Source organism: Balaenoptera ricei, chromosome 9 (genome assembly GCF_028023285.1).
Source record: "Balaenoptera ricei isolate mBalRic1 chromosome 9, mBalRic1.hap2, whole genome shotgun sequence".
In the NCBI taxonomy this organism is placed as follows: Eukaryota; Metazoa; Chordata; class Mammalia; order Artiodactyla; family Balaenopteridae; genus Balaenoptera; species Balaenoptera ricei.
This window is the reverse complement of record NC_082647.1, coordinates 94500467-94515184: the sequence shown is the minus strand read 5'-3', so window position 1 is coordinate 94515184 and position 14718 is coordinate 94500467. Positions and strand designations below refer to the sequence as shown.

General features: G+C 35.9%; 1 protein-coding gene across 1 annotated transcript in view; it reads left to right on the top strand.

Annotated features, from left to right (window-relative positions):
* Positions 1 to 14718, top strand: part of RELN (reelin) — a 374678-nt gene that overhangs the window by 174513 nt on the left and 185447 nt on the right. The window contains exon 10 of the mRNA XM_059934127.1: positions 11612 to 11763. Within this exon, the coding sequence (XP_059790110.1) occupies positions 11612 to 11763 (152 nt within the window). The remainder of the gene's footprint in view (positions 1 to 11611; positions 11764 to 14718) is intronic.

The window sequence follows — 14718 nt, the reverse complement described above, 5'->3', positions numbered from 1 at the left end:
CCACAACGCTATGAGATTAGAAATGAATTACAGGGGAAAAACATAAAAAACACAAACACATGGAGGCTAAACAATACATTACTAAATAACCAAGAGATCACTGAAGAAGTCAGAGAGGAAATCAAAAAATACGTAGAGACAAATGACAATGAAAACACGATGATCCAGAACCTATGGGATGCAGCAAAAGCAGTTCTAAGAGGGAAGTTCATAGCTATACAAGCCTACCTCAAGAAACAAGAAAAATCTCAAACAATCTAACCTTACACCTAAAGGAACTAGAGAAAGAACAAACAAAACCCAAAGTTAGCAGAAGGAAAGAAATTATAAAGATCAGAGCAGAAATAAATGAAATAGAAACAAAGAAAACAATAGCAAAGATCAATAAAACTAAAAGCTGGTTCTTTGAGAAGATAAACAAAATTGATAAACCATTAGCCAGACTCATCAAGAAAAAAAGGGAGAGGACTCAAGTCAATAAAATTAGAAATGAAAAAGGAGAAGTTACAACAGACACTGCAGAAATACAAAGCATCTTAAGAGACTGCTACAAGCAACTCTATGCCAATAAAATGGACAACCTGGAAGAAATGGACAAATTCTTACTAAGGTATAACCTTCCAAGACTGAAGCAGGAAGAAACAGAAAATATGAACAGACCAATCATAAGTAATGAAATTGAAACTGTGATTAAAAATCTTCCAACAAACAAAAGTCCAGGACCAGGTGGCTTCACAGGTAAATTCCATCAAACACTTAGAGAAGAGCTAACACCCATTCTTCTCAAACTCTTCCAAAACATTGCAGAGGAAGGAAAACTCCCAAACTCATTCTATGAGGCCACCATCACCCTGATACCAAAACCAGACAAAGACACTACAAAAAAAGAAAATTACAGACCACTATCACTGGTGAATATAGGTGCAGAAATCCTCAACAAAATACTAGCAAACAGAATCCAACAACACATTAAAAGGATCATACACCATGATCAAGTGGGATTTATCCCAGGGATGCAAGGATTCTTCAATATACTTAAATCAGTCAATGTGATACACCATACTAATAAACTGAAGAATAAAAACCATATGATCACCTCAACAGATGCAGAAAAAGCTTTTGACAAAATTCAGCACCCATTTATGATAAAAACTCGCCAGAAAGTGGGCATAGAGGGAATCTACTTCAACATAATAAAGGCCATATACGACAAACCCACAGCAAACATCATTCTCAATGGTGAAAAACTGAAAGCATTTCCTCTGAGATCAGGAACAAGAGAAGGATGTCCACTCGTACCACTTTTATTCAACATAGTCTTGGAAATCCTAGCCACGGCAATCAGAGAAGAAAAAGAAATAAAAGGAATACAAATTGGAAAAGAAGAAGTAAAATTGTCACTGTTTGCAGATGATATGATACTATACATAGAGAATCCTGAAGATGCCACCAGAAAACTACTAGAGCTAATCAATGAATTTGGTAAAGTTGCAGGATACAAAATTAATGTACAGACATCTCTTGCATTCCTATACACTAATGATGAAATATCTGAAAGAGAAATGAAGGAAACACTCCCATTTACCTTTGCAACAAAAAGAATAAAATACCTAGGAATAAACCTACCTAAGGATACAAAAGACCTGTATGCAGAAAACTATAAGACATTGATGAGAGAAACTAAAGATGATACCAACAGATGGAGAGATATACCATGTTCTTGGATTGGAAGAATCAATATTGTGGAAATGACTATACTACCCAAAGCAATCTACAGATTCAGTGCAATCCCTATCAAATTACCAATGGCATTTTTCACAGAAGTAGAACAAAGTATCTTAAAATTTGTATGGAGACACAAAAGACCCCGAATAGCCAAAGCAGTCTTAAGGGAAAAAAATGGAGCTGGAGGAATCAGACTCCCTGACTTCAGACTATACTACAAAGCTACAGTAATCAAGACAATATGGTACTGGCACAAAAACAGAAATATAGATCAAGGGAACTGGATAGAAAGCCCAGAGATAAACCCACGCACCTATGGTCAACTAATCTATGACAAAGGAGGCAAGGATAAACAATGGGGAAAAGCCAGTCTCTTCAATAATTGGTGCTGGGAAAACCGGGCAGCTACTTGTAGAAGAATGAAATTAGAATACTCCCTAACACCATACACAAAAATAAACTGAAAATGGATTAGAGACCTAAATGTAAGACCGGGCAGTGTAAAACTCTTAGAGGAAAACATAGGAAGAACACTCTGACATAAATCACAGCAAGATCTTTTTTGATCCACCTCCTAGAGTAATGTAAATAAAACCAAAAATAAACAAATGGAACCTAATGAAACTTAAAAGCTTTTGCACAGCAAAGGAAACCATAAACAAGACGAAAAGACAACCCACAGAATGGGAGAAAATATTTGCAAATGAATCATCGGACAATGGATTAACCTCCAAAATATATAAACAGCTCATGCAGCTCAATATTAAAAAAAAAAAAACCCAATCCAAAACTGGCCAGAAGACCTAAATAGACATCTCTCCAAAGAAGACATACAGATGACCAAGAAGCACATGAAAAGCTGCTCAACATCACTGATTATTAGAGAAATGCAAATCAAAACTACAATGAGGTATCACCTCACACCAGTTAGAATGGGCATCATCAGAAAATCTACAAATGCTGGAGAGGGTGTGGAGGAAAGGGAACCCTCTTACACTGTTGGTAGGAATGTAAATTGGTACAGCTACTATGGAGAACAGTATGGAGGTTCCTTAAAAAACTAAAAATAGAATTACCATATGACCCAGCAATCCCACTACTGGGCATATACCCAGAGAAAACCATAATTCAAAAAGACACATGCACCCCCAATGTTCGTTGCAGCACTATTTACAATAGCCAGGTCATGGAAGCAACCTAAACACCCATCGACAGATGAATGGATAAGGAAGATGTGGTACATATATACAGTGGAATATTACTCAGCCATAAAAAGGAATGAAATTGGGTCATTTGTAGAGACGTGGATGGATCTAGAGACTGTCATACAGGGTGAAGTAAGTCAGAAAGAGAAAAACAAATATCGTATATTAACGCATATATGTGGAACCTAGGAAAATGGTATAGATGAACTGGTTTGCAGGGCAGAAATAGAGACACAGATGTAGAGAACAAATGTATGGACACCAAGGGGGGAAAGTGTTGGTGTCATGAATTGGGAGATTGGGATTAACATATATACACTAACATGTATAAAATGGATAACTAATAAGAACATGCTGTATAAAAAAATAAGTTAAATAAAATACAAAAATTCAAAAAAAAATTATATTAGCCATTTATAGGCTACATAACTTCGAAAGCATTAGGTTAACATAAAACAAAGAGGACTTATTCCAACAAATGCCAGGAAAGTGACAAAAAGTAAACAATAAAAAACAGGGTAAATAGAAAACAGAAAACAATTTGACAGGAACATATCAGTACAATCTGAACATATCAGTACACAATAAATTTGAGTGAGATATAGTCATTTATTAAGTGAGATTTTCACAGTAGGTTTCTAAAAAATCAGCTATATGTTTACTATTTATGAGAGACTCAAACTAGAACAACACAAGAAGTTGAAAGTCAAAGAAGAGAAACTAATATACCAGATAAATGCAGCAAAAGAAGCAAGGAGGCATATTATCAGATATTCAAATCAGATAAAACAGAATTCAGATTTAAGCATTAAAAGGGCTAAAAAGGAGTATTTTTGTGTGTGTGACTTTTTTTTTTACATCTTTATTAGATTATAATTGCTTTACAGTGTTGTGTTAGTTTCTGCTGTACAACACAGTGAATCAGCTATATGTATACCTATATCCCCTCCCTCCTGGGCCTCCCTTCCACCCTCCCCATCTCACCCCTCTAGGTCGTCACAAAGCACCGAGCTGATCTCGCTGTGCTATACAGCAGCTTCCCACTAGCTATCTATTTTACACATAGTGGTGTATATATGTCAGTGCTACTCTCTCAATTCGTCCCACCCTCCCCTTACCCCACTGTGTCCGCAAGTCTGTTCTCTAAATCTGTGTCACTATTCCTGCCCTGCCACTAGATTCATCAGTACCATTTTTCTAGATTCCATATACATGCATTAATATACGGTGTTTGTTTTTTTCTTTCTGACTTACTTCACCCTGTATGGCAGACTCTAGATCCATCCACATCACCACAAATGACTCAATTTCCTATGCAACAGTATATGAAGAGCACTTTGCACAATGCATGACATATAATAAGCAATCAAAAGACATAAAAATTGGTTGTTATTCCAACTATGCTTACTGTCGGTAATGGGATATGACCAAAGTGGTACTCAAAGAAAAATTATATTCATAGTAACTAATAAGATATGAAAGAAACACAAAGTTGAATAGTCCAAGGAAACCTACATTAGATTCTCTAAATAAACCAATGAAATGTCATTTTAAAAAAGACAGTATTAGTTAAAATGATAATTGGATATATTTTACAACCATGGAAGTACTAAAGTGGATCAGAGTAAACTTGTTGCAAGCTGTTAAAAGACTTCTTACTTGTTCTGGTTTACTTTTGATGTGGGTTCTAAAATTGCTTTCTATTTACACAGATTGTTTTTCTGTTTTGAAACATAGACAGTAAATTTTCAAATAATAAAAAAGTAAGTTCATATGATTAGGTATGCTAAAATTGTTCTGGAATTCCTTCATAGAAATTTGAAACCCTTCTTTAATTTGCAGCACGTGTACATCTTTGCTTTTGGCAGTGTCATTCTTGAGTTGGTTAATAACCCCTTCCCCTCTCCAAACCAGCTGTCCATGTGAGCATCCAGAATACAGCAGCTCACTCCCTCTTCAAGAGAGGACGCTCTTTACTGAAGTCACAGAAAGAAGAGAATGAAATCTGAATCCTCCCAAAGTGATTTAATTCCTCACAGCTTGGCATAACACTAGCCCGTGATAGGGTTTTTCTTTAGAAGGCTTTAGAGGAGGCTGCTGGCACTGAAATGTTCAGATGACCACTTCTTCAGCATGTTTCATTTTCTGTAGTCTTTCCTCAGTAGTTCACCTGCTCCACACTGACCACAAGGCAGTCCTGAATATGTAGGAGTTTATACGAAGGAAAAGCAGAACTCTTGACACCTCACGAAACATAGCTCAGGGTTATCTAGAACATATTCAGGAGCATTAGGAAACTGAGAATTTAATTCCTCAGCCCCATAAAGTATGCTAAGTAGTACAATTATTTAGCTTTGTATTTTGAAACATGACAATGAAATAATGACTAGTTTGGCATATATGTAGTAAAATATTATGTGACCCATATATAAAGAGTTAATAGTAACCTGGAAAATGTGTATATTACTAATGTAAATGAAAAAGGGCAAAATACAAAACCATCTGTGTTAATATTATCATGACCGCTTGGAAATATACATATAAAATATTAGAAATAAATATAGTAAAATATAAATTGTTCTTGTCTCTGGGGTAGTATGGTTATGGGTGATATTTTTCTTCTACTCTTTCTATTTTCCAATTTTCCAATAATGAGAATATTGCTATCATACTACAAAACAAATAGATGGAATACCCAGAATTCTCCCACATACCAGCAAGACATAGAAAAGATGCCAGAGGGCAAACAGGACTTATCAAATGGTCAGAGAGATTAGTCTCTAGACTGCTGACCTGACTATTTCCAGTTCTCTCCAACCTCCAGCCCTAACAATCCTGCTCTGCTACCATCACACCCTATTAAGATAACTGCTTTATAAATTTGTTCTGAAGAAGCTCTTTCAAGAAATATATTTTAAAACAGCTCATCTAAGATTATAGAAAAAAATTTGAGCACAGATAATGTTTTCCTCAGGTCAGCCATGACTTAGTCTCTGATAGGTGATTTACTATAAAGAGACCAAAATACAAGTATTAGTTCTGTTTTTTAATGGCATTGCTTAGAAAAGAGGGTCAGTCCTGAAACTGACTCAAAATGTCTTTCTTAAATTTCAGTGCTATCCACTGGAATAAAACCAAGAAAAAAGCAATATAAACTCAATAAAACAAATTTATATTGGCTTCCTTGTTCTGGGGAGATAGTTCCAAAGAATGTTACATATACCTTGAAAACCAAAACTGCATATAGACCAACAAGAACAATCTCCATTATAGCCCCTTCAATGTCAGTTGATGCTTTTATTAAAAATTGGTTTTAAAATTACATAGAACTCTTCAGAACAGTTTGAGCATCTTCTTGCTATTTTCTACAGATTCTTCCCTCTATCCTACCCAGAAGAATTATGTTACCTCTGGCATTTTATTTAAGCTTATAATTCAGGGTAAGTGAATTTAAGATAGACTGACAGACTGAGTTAACACTGTATTAAGTGGGTCTTTTTTTTTTTTTACAGGCATGTTCATTATTATTAAAGTAAAACCCACTTGGCCATTTAGATCACATAAGTAATAAATTTAAGCACCCCGATAGATTTGTAGCCAAAATCTTAAACTGTACAAAAAACCCACGGATAGAAAGTACAGTTTTTCTTTCAGCTAAGTATCCCCTTGCTTAAATTGTTTAAGCAGTTACCCTTTGCATATTGTACTACAACTTTGTCTAAGATTGCTGCTCTGCTAATTCTAGTGTGAAAAAAATAAAAATACTCATTATAATTTAGAAGTTCATTTGAATTGCCACTTTCACTTATTTTAAAACAAAAATAGTACTACATTTTACAGGGGGAGAAAAGGAAACTAACATTTATTGAAACTGTAATATGCCAGGCAATACATCATTTTCTCTAAACTTCCTCAGTCTAGGTCATATTTCTGTCTTACTGGTGAGAAAGCTGAGTGCTTTCTACCATTCTGAAGCCAATATTCTTTATTAATGTTATTCCAACAAGAGTGTAAATAAATACAATGCATGTAATAAAAACCTAAAACAAAATTGCATTTGAGTGAAATATAGGGGAACTGATTGAAGAAAAGAATTTTTGAAATGCAGTGCATACAGGAAAGCCTTCAAATAGAGCTTATCCTTTACCTTCACCTAAGCTGTCATGCTGGAGGAAAAACCTATAAATGCAATGAAGGTGGAGAAGCCTTTAGTCGAAATATACACATTGCTAGACCTCACAGGACTCATGCTAGAGATAAACCTCATGAATATAAATGAATGTGGAGGGTCTTTTCCTATGGCACATCCCATATTAAATATCAGAGAATTCATCCGAAATAGAGACCTTATGAAGGTAATGAACTTATTCAACCTCAGAGAATATCTAGTAGATAAAAACCTTACGAATTTGGTAAATGAAGGATCTTATAGCCAGGCTCTATTCTATATCTTAGTTCAAACCTAAAGTCACCAACTTTAGGTGGTTTAATATATTCTGGGAAATATAATCAAAAAAATTTTCATAGATAATGTGAAATGTTCCACTACCCTTTAGAGCCTTTTATGCCAATATTTGTAGGAAAAAAGGTGATTAAAATATAAGACCTCTATTGCCTATGTTCATATTCTTAGTAGTTTCATCAACCTATGATGAGATAATTTAAGTTTTCATTCTGAATTATAAATTGAATACCTTTCTTTTTTCTGAAAATGATTTTCCTTTTGCAAAAAAAAAAGAAATGTGCAAAGTAAAAAGTAAAAGTCCTCCAGTGCTAATCCCACTCCACACTGTTGAAATGTAGGCATATATTCTGGCATATATCATTCAGAAATTTTGCTGACTATACAAAAAAAACCACTAGAGTCACATTTTCCTTACTATACTCAACTTGATTTTTTATTTTATTTTATTTTTTTATAAATTTATTTATTTTTGACTGCATTGTATCTTCGTTGCTGCACACGGGCTTTCTCTAGTTGTGGCGAGCGGGGGCTACTCTTCGTTGCGGTGCATGAGCTTCTCATTGTGGTGGCTTCTCTTGTTGTGGATCACGGGCTCTAGGTGCGCGGGCTTCAGTGGTTGTGGTTCGCGGGCTCTAGAGCGCAGGCTCAGTAGTTGTGGCGCATGGGCTTAGTTGCTCTGCGGCATGTGGGATCTTCGCGGACCAGGGCTCGAACCTGTGTCCCCTGCATTGGCAGGCAGATTCTTAACCACTGTGCCACCAGGGAAGTCCCACAACTTGTTTTTTTTAAAACTTAACAATATATTATGAATGTCTATTCTAGTCAGTAAATATATATCATTATTTCAGAAAGGCACTATACCAGTTTATCTAACTAAACCTCTATTGATAGACAAAGAATACTGTAATAAAATTTTTGTATACTTGTTAAAGTATTTCTGAAAGAGAAATTCCTAAAAGAAAATTAGAGAATCAGACATGTACGTGTACATACACATATATATGTATGTATGTAATTTCATTTTGATAGTTACTGCCAGATTGCCCTTCAAAGAATATGTATCATTCTCTTTTTAAGCTTGTGAAGAAAATATTCTTAATTTCAGCTCTATTGAGATACAGTTGACATATAAAGTTGTACGATATTTAAAGTGTACATTGTGGTGATTTGATATACATACACATTGTAAAAGGAGTCCCTTCATCTAGTTAACTAACATATCCATCAACTCACATATTTTTCTGTTTTTGTTTGTTTGTTTGTTTTGGGGTTTTTTTTGGTGAGAGCATTTAAGTTTTACTCTCTCATATCATTCTTCTTTAAAAATTCTTATTGGAGTATAGTTGATTTACAATGTTGTGTTAGTTTCAGGTGTACAGCAAAGTGAATCGATTATACATATACTCTCATATCCTTCTTAAAACTATTAAAGTATAAGCTAATTAAAACATAATTAATTTTATTCTCAAAGCAGCTGATAGGGAGGATCATCAGCTTTCCAGCTAAGAAACTTCTTTAAATTATTTTTGCTTACAAAAAGAACTCTCTTTTTGACACAGAAAGTAGAAGGACATACTTTAAAATATAAATTAAATATTATTGTGACCTTGCTACCTCTAAGGAACGAAGTTGCCTTGAGGCATTTTATTGATTATTAAACTTTTTGTGTGTGTTCCAACTTCGCCCCACTCTATTATAAATAATAGATACCAATGTATTTATAATAAATAATGTAAGGGATCTTTTTTTAGAATTAGCCATCAAAGATAAATATAAATTGCTATGTTGTAGAGAGTTCTCCCCTCTAGCAGACATTCCTTCAAATGCAGCTCACAAAGAACCACATTTCCTTGGAGAAAACATAATTTAAACCATAGAAAAGTAACACTCCTTTTCAGGGAACTTGTGGTGCCATCCAAGATATTGCCAAAACTATAGAGCTCTTTAAATACCACTGCTGGCCTCAACGATCTGGTCGTGCTATAATTTTACTTCATGTAATTATTATATTAAGAGAGAGTCAGAGACCATGACATTTTTGTAATTGGAAAAGACCACAACTTTGCAACCTTACAGAGAGGGATTCTGAAGTCCAGACAGGTGAAAGGGCATCTCTGAGGTCCCTCAGTAGTTGATGCAGCTCTGGGATCCCCTCAAGGATGCTTGGCTCCAACTAAGCTCGAGCCAGTGTTTATACAGATTCACGAAGAATGAGCTTGTGCTACAAGAAGCTCCTACTGAATTTTTAATAAATGCAAGATGATTTATTTAAAGCAATGAGACTTCTACAAAATGATTTTCAGATTTCTCTGTGCTTTTTTCTCTTCAGAGCCAACTAAACTTTCCATTTCCTTTGATTTTAAATATTTGGGTTTCTAAAGAAGATAACCTCACTTTTGTTATCTTCCAACAGTTACGGTGGGATAAATAAAGACTGGAGTAAAATTGAATATGTTGGACTTTAAAATAAAGATTAAAAAGAAATGTACAGCCTGGATCATACCTCATATAGCCCTCTCTGTGGTAGAAGTCAATGCAAATAATTCCTTTAGATTAATCTAAAAGAGTTAATCATTTACAGCTAATAAGAGAAAAAGACTACTAATCTCATTTCTCACGTGAATAAAACGTTCTTTCAGTCCATGACAATCTGATCTTCTCCAATTTAATTTTTCACTTTAAAAATACTCTAAAGCAGATGGATGCCTAAAAGGAGTCATCATATGCATCATTTATAACCTTAGCTTGCTTTATGGAGCAGTAGGCTGAGTGGCTTTATTGGGATAAATGGAGCAGGTGAAAGACCAGTGAACCAGTGTGAAATTTTCTCGTATGAGTCGAGAGAGGTTCCTGGTATTTACAGTGGTCCAGTACTATTAAGAGCTGCTTCTCCCTGAATAGCTGATTCACTTCATTGTACAGCAGAAACTAACACAACATTGTAAAGCAATTTTACTCCAGTTAAAGAAAAAAAAAAAGAAATGATAAATCTGAAAGACTGTAACACAAGGAGAGTATCTGCAATAAAAAGTTTTTTAAAAGAAGAAAAAGAAAAAGAGCTGCTTCTCCTTGAATGATTGATAATAATCTTTTAAAAGACAAAATGTTAAGCATTTCCTAAACATCTTGGTCTCAAACGGTTCAACGTAATTGTCCTGGCACAGTGTCCTCTTTAGAACTCTAACTACTAAAATAACAGGGAACTAAGAAACAGAAGATCTCAATTTAAAACCAAACAGGCAGTTGGCCTTAGGCAAGCCACTTACCTCTCTGTGTCCCAGTTTCCTCTGTCTGTAAGCAAGTTAGTTGTGTGAAAAGCGGTGGCCAAATTAGATATGAGCAGAGATAAATACTAAGGAGATATAAGAGTTTTTATATATTAGATATTTTTATTTTCCTACATATTCAAATACCTATTTGACAGTTTAAATCCCATCCCCTTTTTGAAAACTTGCTAGATTCTTGCCAGCTTGTATGACTTTTCATCCTATAACTATTTTTTAGTGTGCAAAACAGCATACAAGTATATATGATATTATGGCACTATCTTTTATGATTTCCTTTTTCCTTAGTTCAAATTTGATTCCCCACCTCAACTGTAAGTGCTTTGAGAATAAAGGCTATCATGTAGTAGACACACTATACATAGTATTGATTAAACTTAGCCTCTACAGAAAAACTGTAATTGTGAATGGAATGTGTTTTAAACTTTGTTCATTACCCAAGATCTGTAGTACCCCATCTTATTTTTTTAAATTTTTTAATTTTTTGCTGCATTGGGTCTTCATTGATGCACAGGCTTTCTCTAGTTGCGGGAAGCGGGGGCTATTCTTCGTTGCAGTGCGTGGGCCTCTCACTGTGGTGGTTTCTATTGTTGCGGAGCACAGGCTCTAGGCATACAGGCTTCAGTAGTTGTGGCACACGGGCTCAGTAGTTGTGGCTCGTGGTCTCTAGAGCGCAGGCTCAGTAGTCGCGGTGCACAGGCTTGGTTGCTCCGTGGCATGTGGGATCTTCCTGGACCAGGGATCGAACCCATGTCCCCTGCACTGGCAGGCGGATTCTCAACCACAACACCACCAGGGAAGTCCCTGTAGTACCACATCTTTATTTCAGAATTATTCATTACTAAGCATATGTTCCTCATTAAAAATAAAATGTTTACTCTATAAAGTTTTGACTTACTATTTTAACTCTTAGTGATTGTCATTTTTTAAAGGTGGGACATCTTGGGAGCTGTCATTGGTACAGAATGTGGAACAATAGAATCAGGTTTATCAATGGTCTTCCTCAAAGATGGAGAGAGGAAAATATGCACTCCTTACCTGGATACAACTGGTTACGGGAACCTGAGGTTTTACTTTGTTATGGGTAGGTACATTTTGAACAAATTTTATTGGCCTAGGGCAAATTCTAGATGAGCACCTATTCCTGAGGAAGTAAGATTGTTTGTTGTCTACAATATAAAATTAAAATTCATGAACTATGAGTTCTACTGGTTGAGCAAAAGTCTGTGGTGCTCACATCTGCCTCACACCAGCCTTGCTGGAACCATCCTGTGCAAGAGCTAGTCTTGTTCTTGCATGACTAGGCCTAAAGACAAAATGCCTTAAGACCTTCCTTCCACCTTTCCTGCAATGGTCATAGCTGAAAAGACAACGAGAGAGAAGCTAAGAACAAAGTAACTCCTTTGTCCAAAGCCTCTAGCCTCCCCAAAATACAGTCATCAAGGTGAATCATTTGTTTTCATGGATATCTCATCATTGCATAACTCTTTTGTTGTGGGAAGCTAAGAAAGAAACAGATTTATTATACTTTTTAATGCTTTAATACTATACTTTCTAATATGTTGGCAAACACATAAAGGAAAAATTGCTTATAAGATGTTATTTTTCTTCAGATGACTGCAGAGCAAATAAATAGTTAAAAGTTTAGAAAAATACCCAAGGAGGAATTAGGGGGTTGAAATGGGTGTCCTCTGAAATTTATCATTTTCGTCAGCAAGAGCCACAGTTACATACTCTTTCACTGGATGTCATTCCAGAAATGTGAGTAGGTGTCACATGCCTTTTTTGTTAAATGACTGGAAAAGCACAGGCAACACCTGGAAGTGAAACAGGAAATAAACATTGTCCACCTTTGACCTTACTAGCAAAGATGTCAATTCATCAGGACAAACAGACCTTCCAAGTCTAGGCTTCTGCAGTGGCTATTATTTCTCTCACATTCCTCACCTCCTACAGCTCAGAGTGGCAAAGCAAACTTCAGATTGTATCATGCTCTCAAATACGTTGCCTGTGTGATGCTACCTCATTTTCAATAATGATCTGTTTGGTAACAGGGAAGTTGTGGATATAAAATACAATAATGTAATCTTCCTGCCATAAGGATATCCTCACCTTAACTCTGAAATGAGTTGTATATTTAAAGACCCAGACCTCAATTCCTTTAAATAATTAGAATTCAAACTGGCTCTCATTTTATTAAGAGTGATTCCTGGGAAACTTTAAGAACCGCCCTCACCCCCCGGCAAATTGTAATAAACATTTAATATGCCCGTCTAATTTAAGTATTTTCCCTTTTTTTCATTTTTCACAAAATATATTTGAATTCTTCATTTTTTAGTAGTAAATTACGGTAAATCAAACCATTCGATGCCTTTATATAAGAGATTGTCATCTTTATATAAGAGATTAAGTCATCTTTAATTCTTTCTAGAACAAAGCAGATTATTAATGAATCATTTAAAATTATATTGACTCTGAGGAAAACATTCACTTGAATAGACCCAAAGTACCTTATCCCAAATAAAAGCATCTCCATCCGATTAAAAAAATTAATGAGTTCCTGTTGAATGTAGAGCACTGAGCTAGCATATATAGAGACTACAACTGGGGAAAATAATGATACCTAAATCGCAGAGTTGCTGATCAATGAGTTAATACATGCAAAGCCTTCAAAATGGTGTGTAATAAATACTTAAGACTCAATATATCTTTGGTTTTTTATGTATAAAAATTACTTAAGAGCCCTTGCCCACAAGTAACACTTAACTATAAAAGAGATTGCAGTTGGGCTGTAATGGAATGAAAATGTTATGGAAGTGCAGAGGAAGCTCTGGGTATTGTAGTGGAGGGATTAGGGTAGAGTTTCACGAAGGAGATGGTATTTGAACTGGCCTTGAAGGTTCAGGCTAAGCCAGCATTTTGAGAAAAAGCACAAGTATAAAGGTATATGACATGTTAGGGGCTGGGTGATTTTCCCAGTATAGTTGAAAGGAAAGACATAAGCTGGAACTAGAAAAGTGAACTGAAACCAGAGTAGTGAGTGACTTTCTTTGACGTCATACTGAGGAATTTGGATTCTCTTACTCTAGGCAACATGGAGCCATCAGATGATTTCTGTCAGTTCTATAATATATTCTCATCTTTGTTTTAGAAAGATAATTCTGGCATAGTGTGAAGGAAAGACTGAAATAATCAGAAATTAGAGGATAGAAGACCAGGTAGGATAGGGTTGCCAGATTTAGTGAGTGGTGGGGGAGACTTATTTAAATTTAAATTTCAGATAAACAGCGAATAATTTTTTGTATAAGTATTGGTCATGCAATGTATATTAGCTGGCAACCCTAAGTTAGGGAAGCTATTGCGCTAGTCCAAGCAACAAAGGAATTACGGCAATGATGGTGGTAATAATGTACAGGAGGGGACAGATAGAATAACTGGAGAAGGAACCAACCGAAGTTCACACCCAACTGACTAGGGACTATGAGAACAGTCTTGAGAGGGCACATTTCTCTCCTGGGTGTTTGGAAGAATGGTGCCATTTCCCAAAATAGGAAATGTCAAAAATAAGTCTGATCACAATAAAGAGCAAGTGTGCAGGAGAAGATTTTGATATTAGATTTGTTGAGGTTGAGGGTTCTGAAAGGCCATACGAAGGCAGAAATTCTACTCAGGGACTGAATCGGATTTGAAAGTTGTCAGCATACAGGTGATAACCGGAGCCACTAAAGTTGCTGTGTTCTCCCAAGCAGGAGACAGAGTAAGCAAAGGACATGAAAACTCCTTAAGGAGAACCCTCACCTAAGTATAGGTAGAAGGAAAAGGAGTAGACAAAGGATGCTGAGAAAAGGGCATGAGGAAATGCAGGAGGAAGACGTGGTTCTATGCTAAAGAGGGAAAGGAAGAGAGTGGTTAATGGGTGGGATGACAGGGAGGTGATCCCCAGTGTAGGAAGGCCACAGAGACAGAGGTCATCCAGGACAGGGCTGAGAGCCCACCTGTGACTCCCCATGGTGTGGTGCCTGGGAAGCCAAAGAGCATA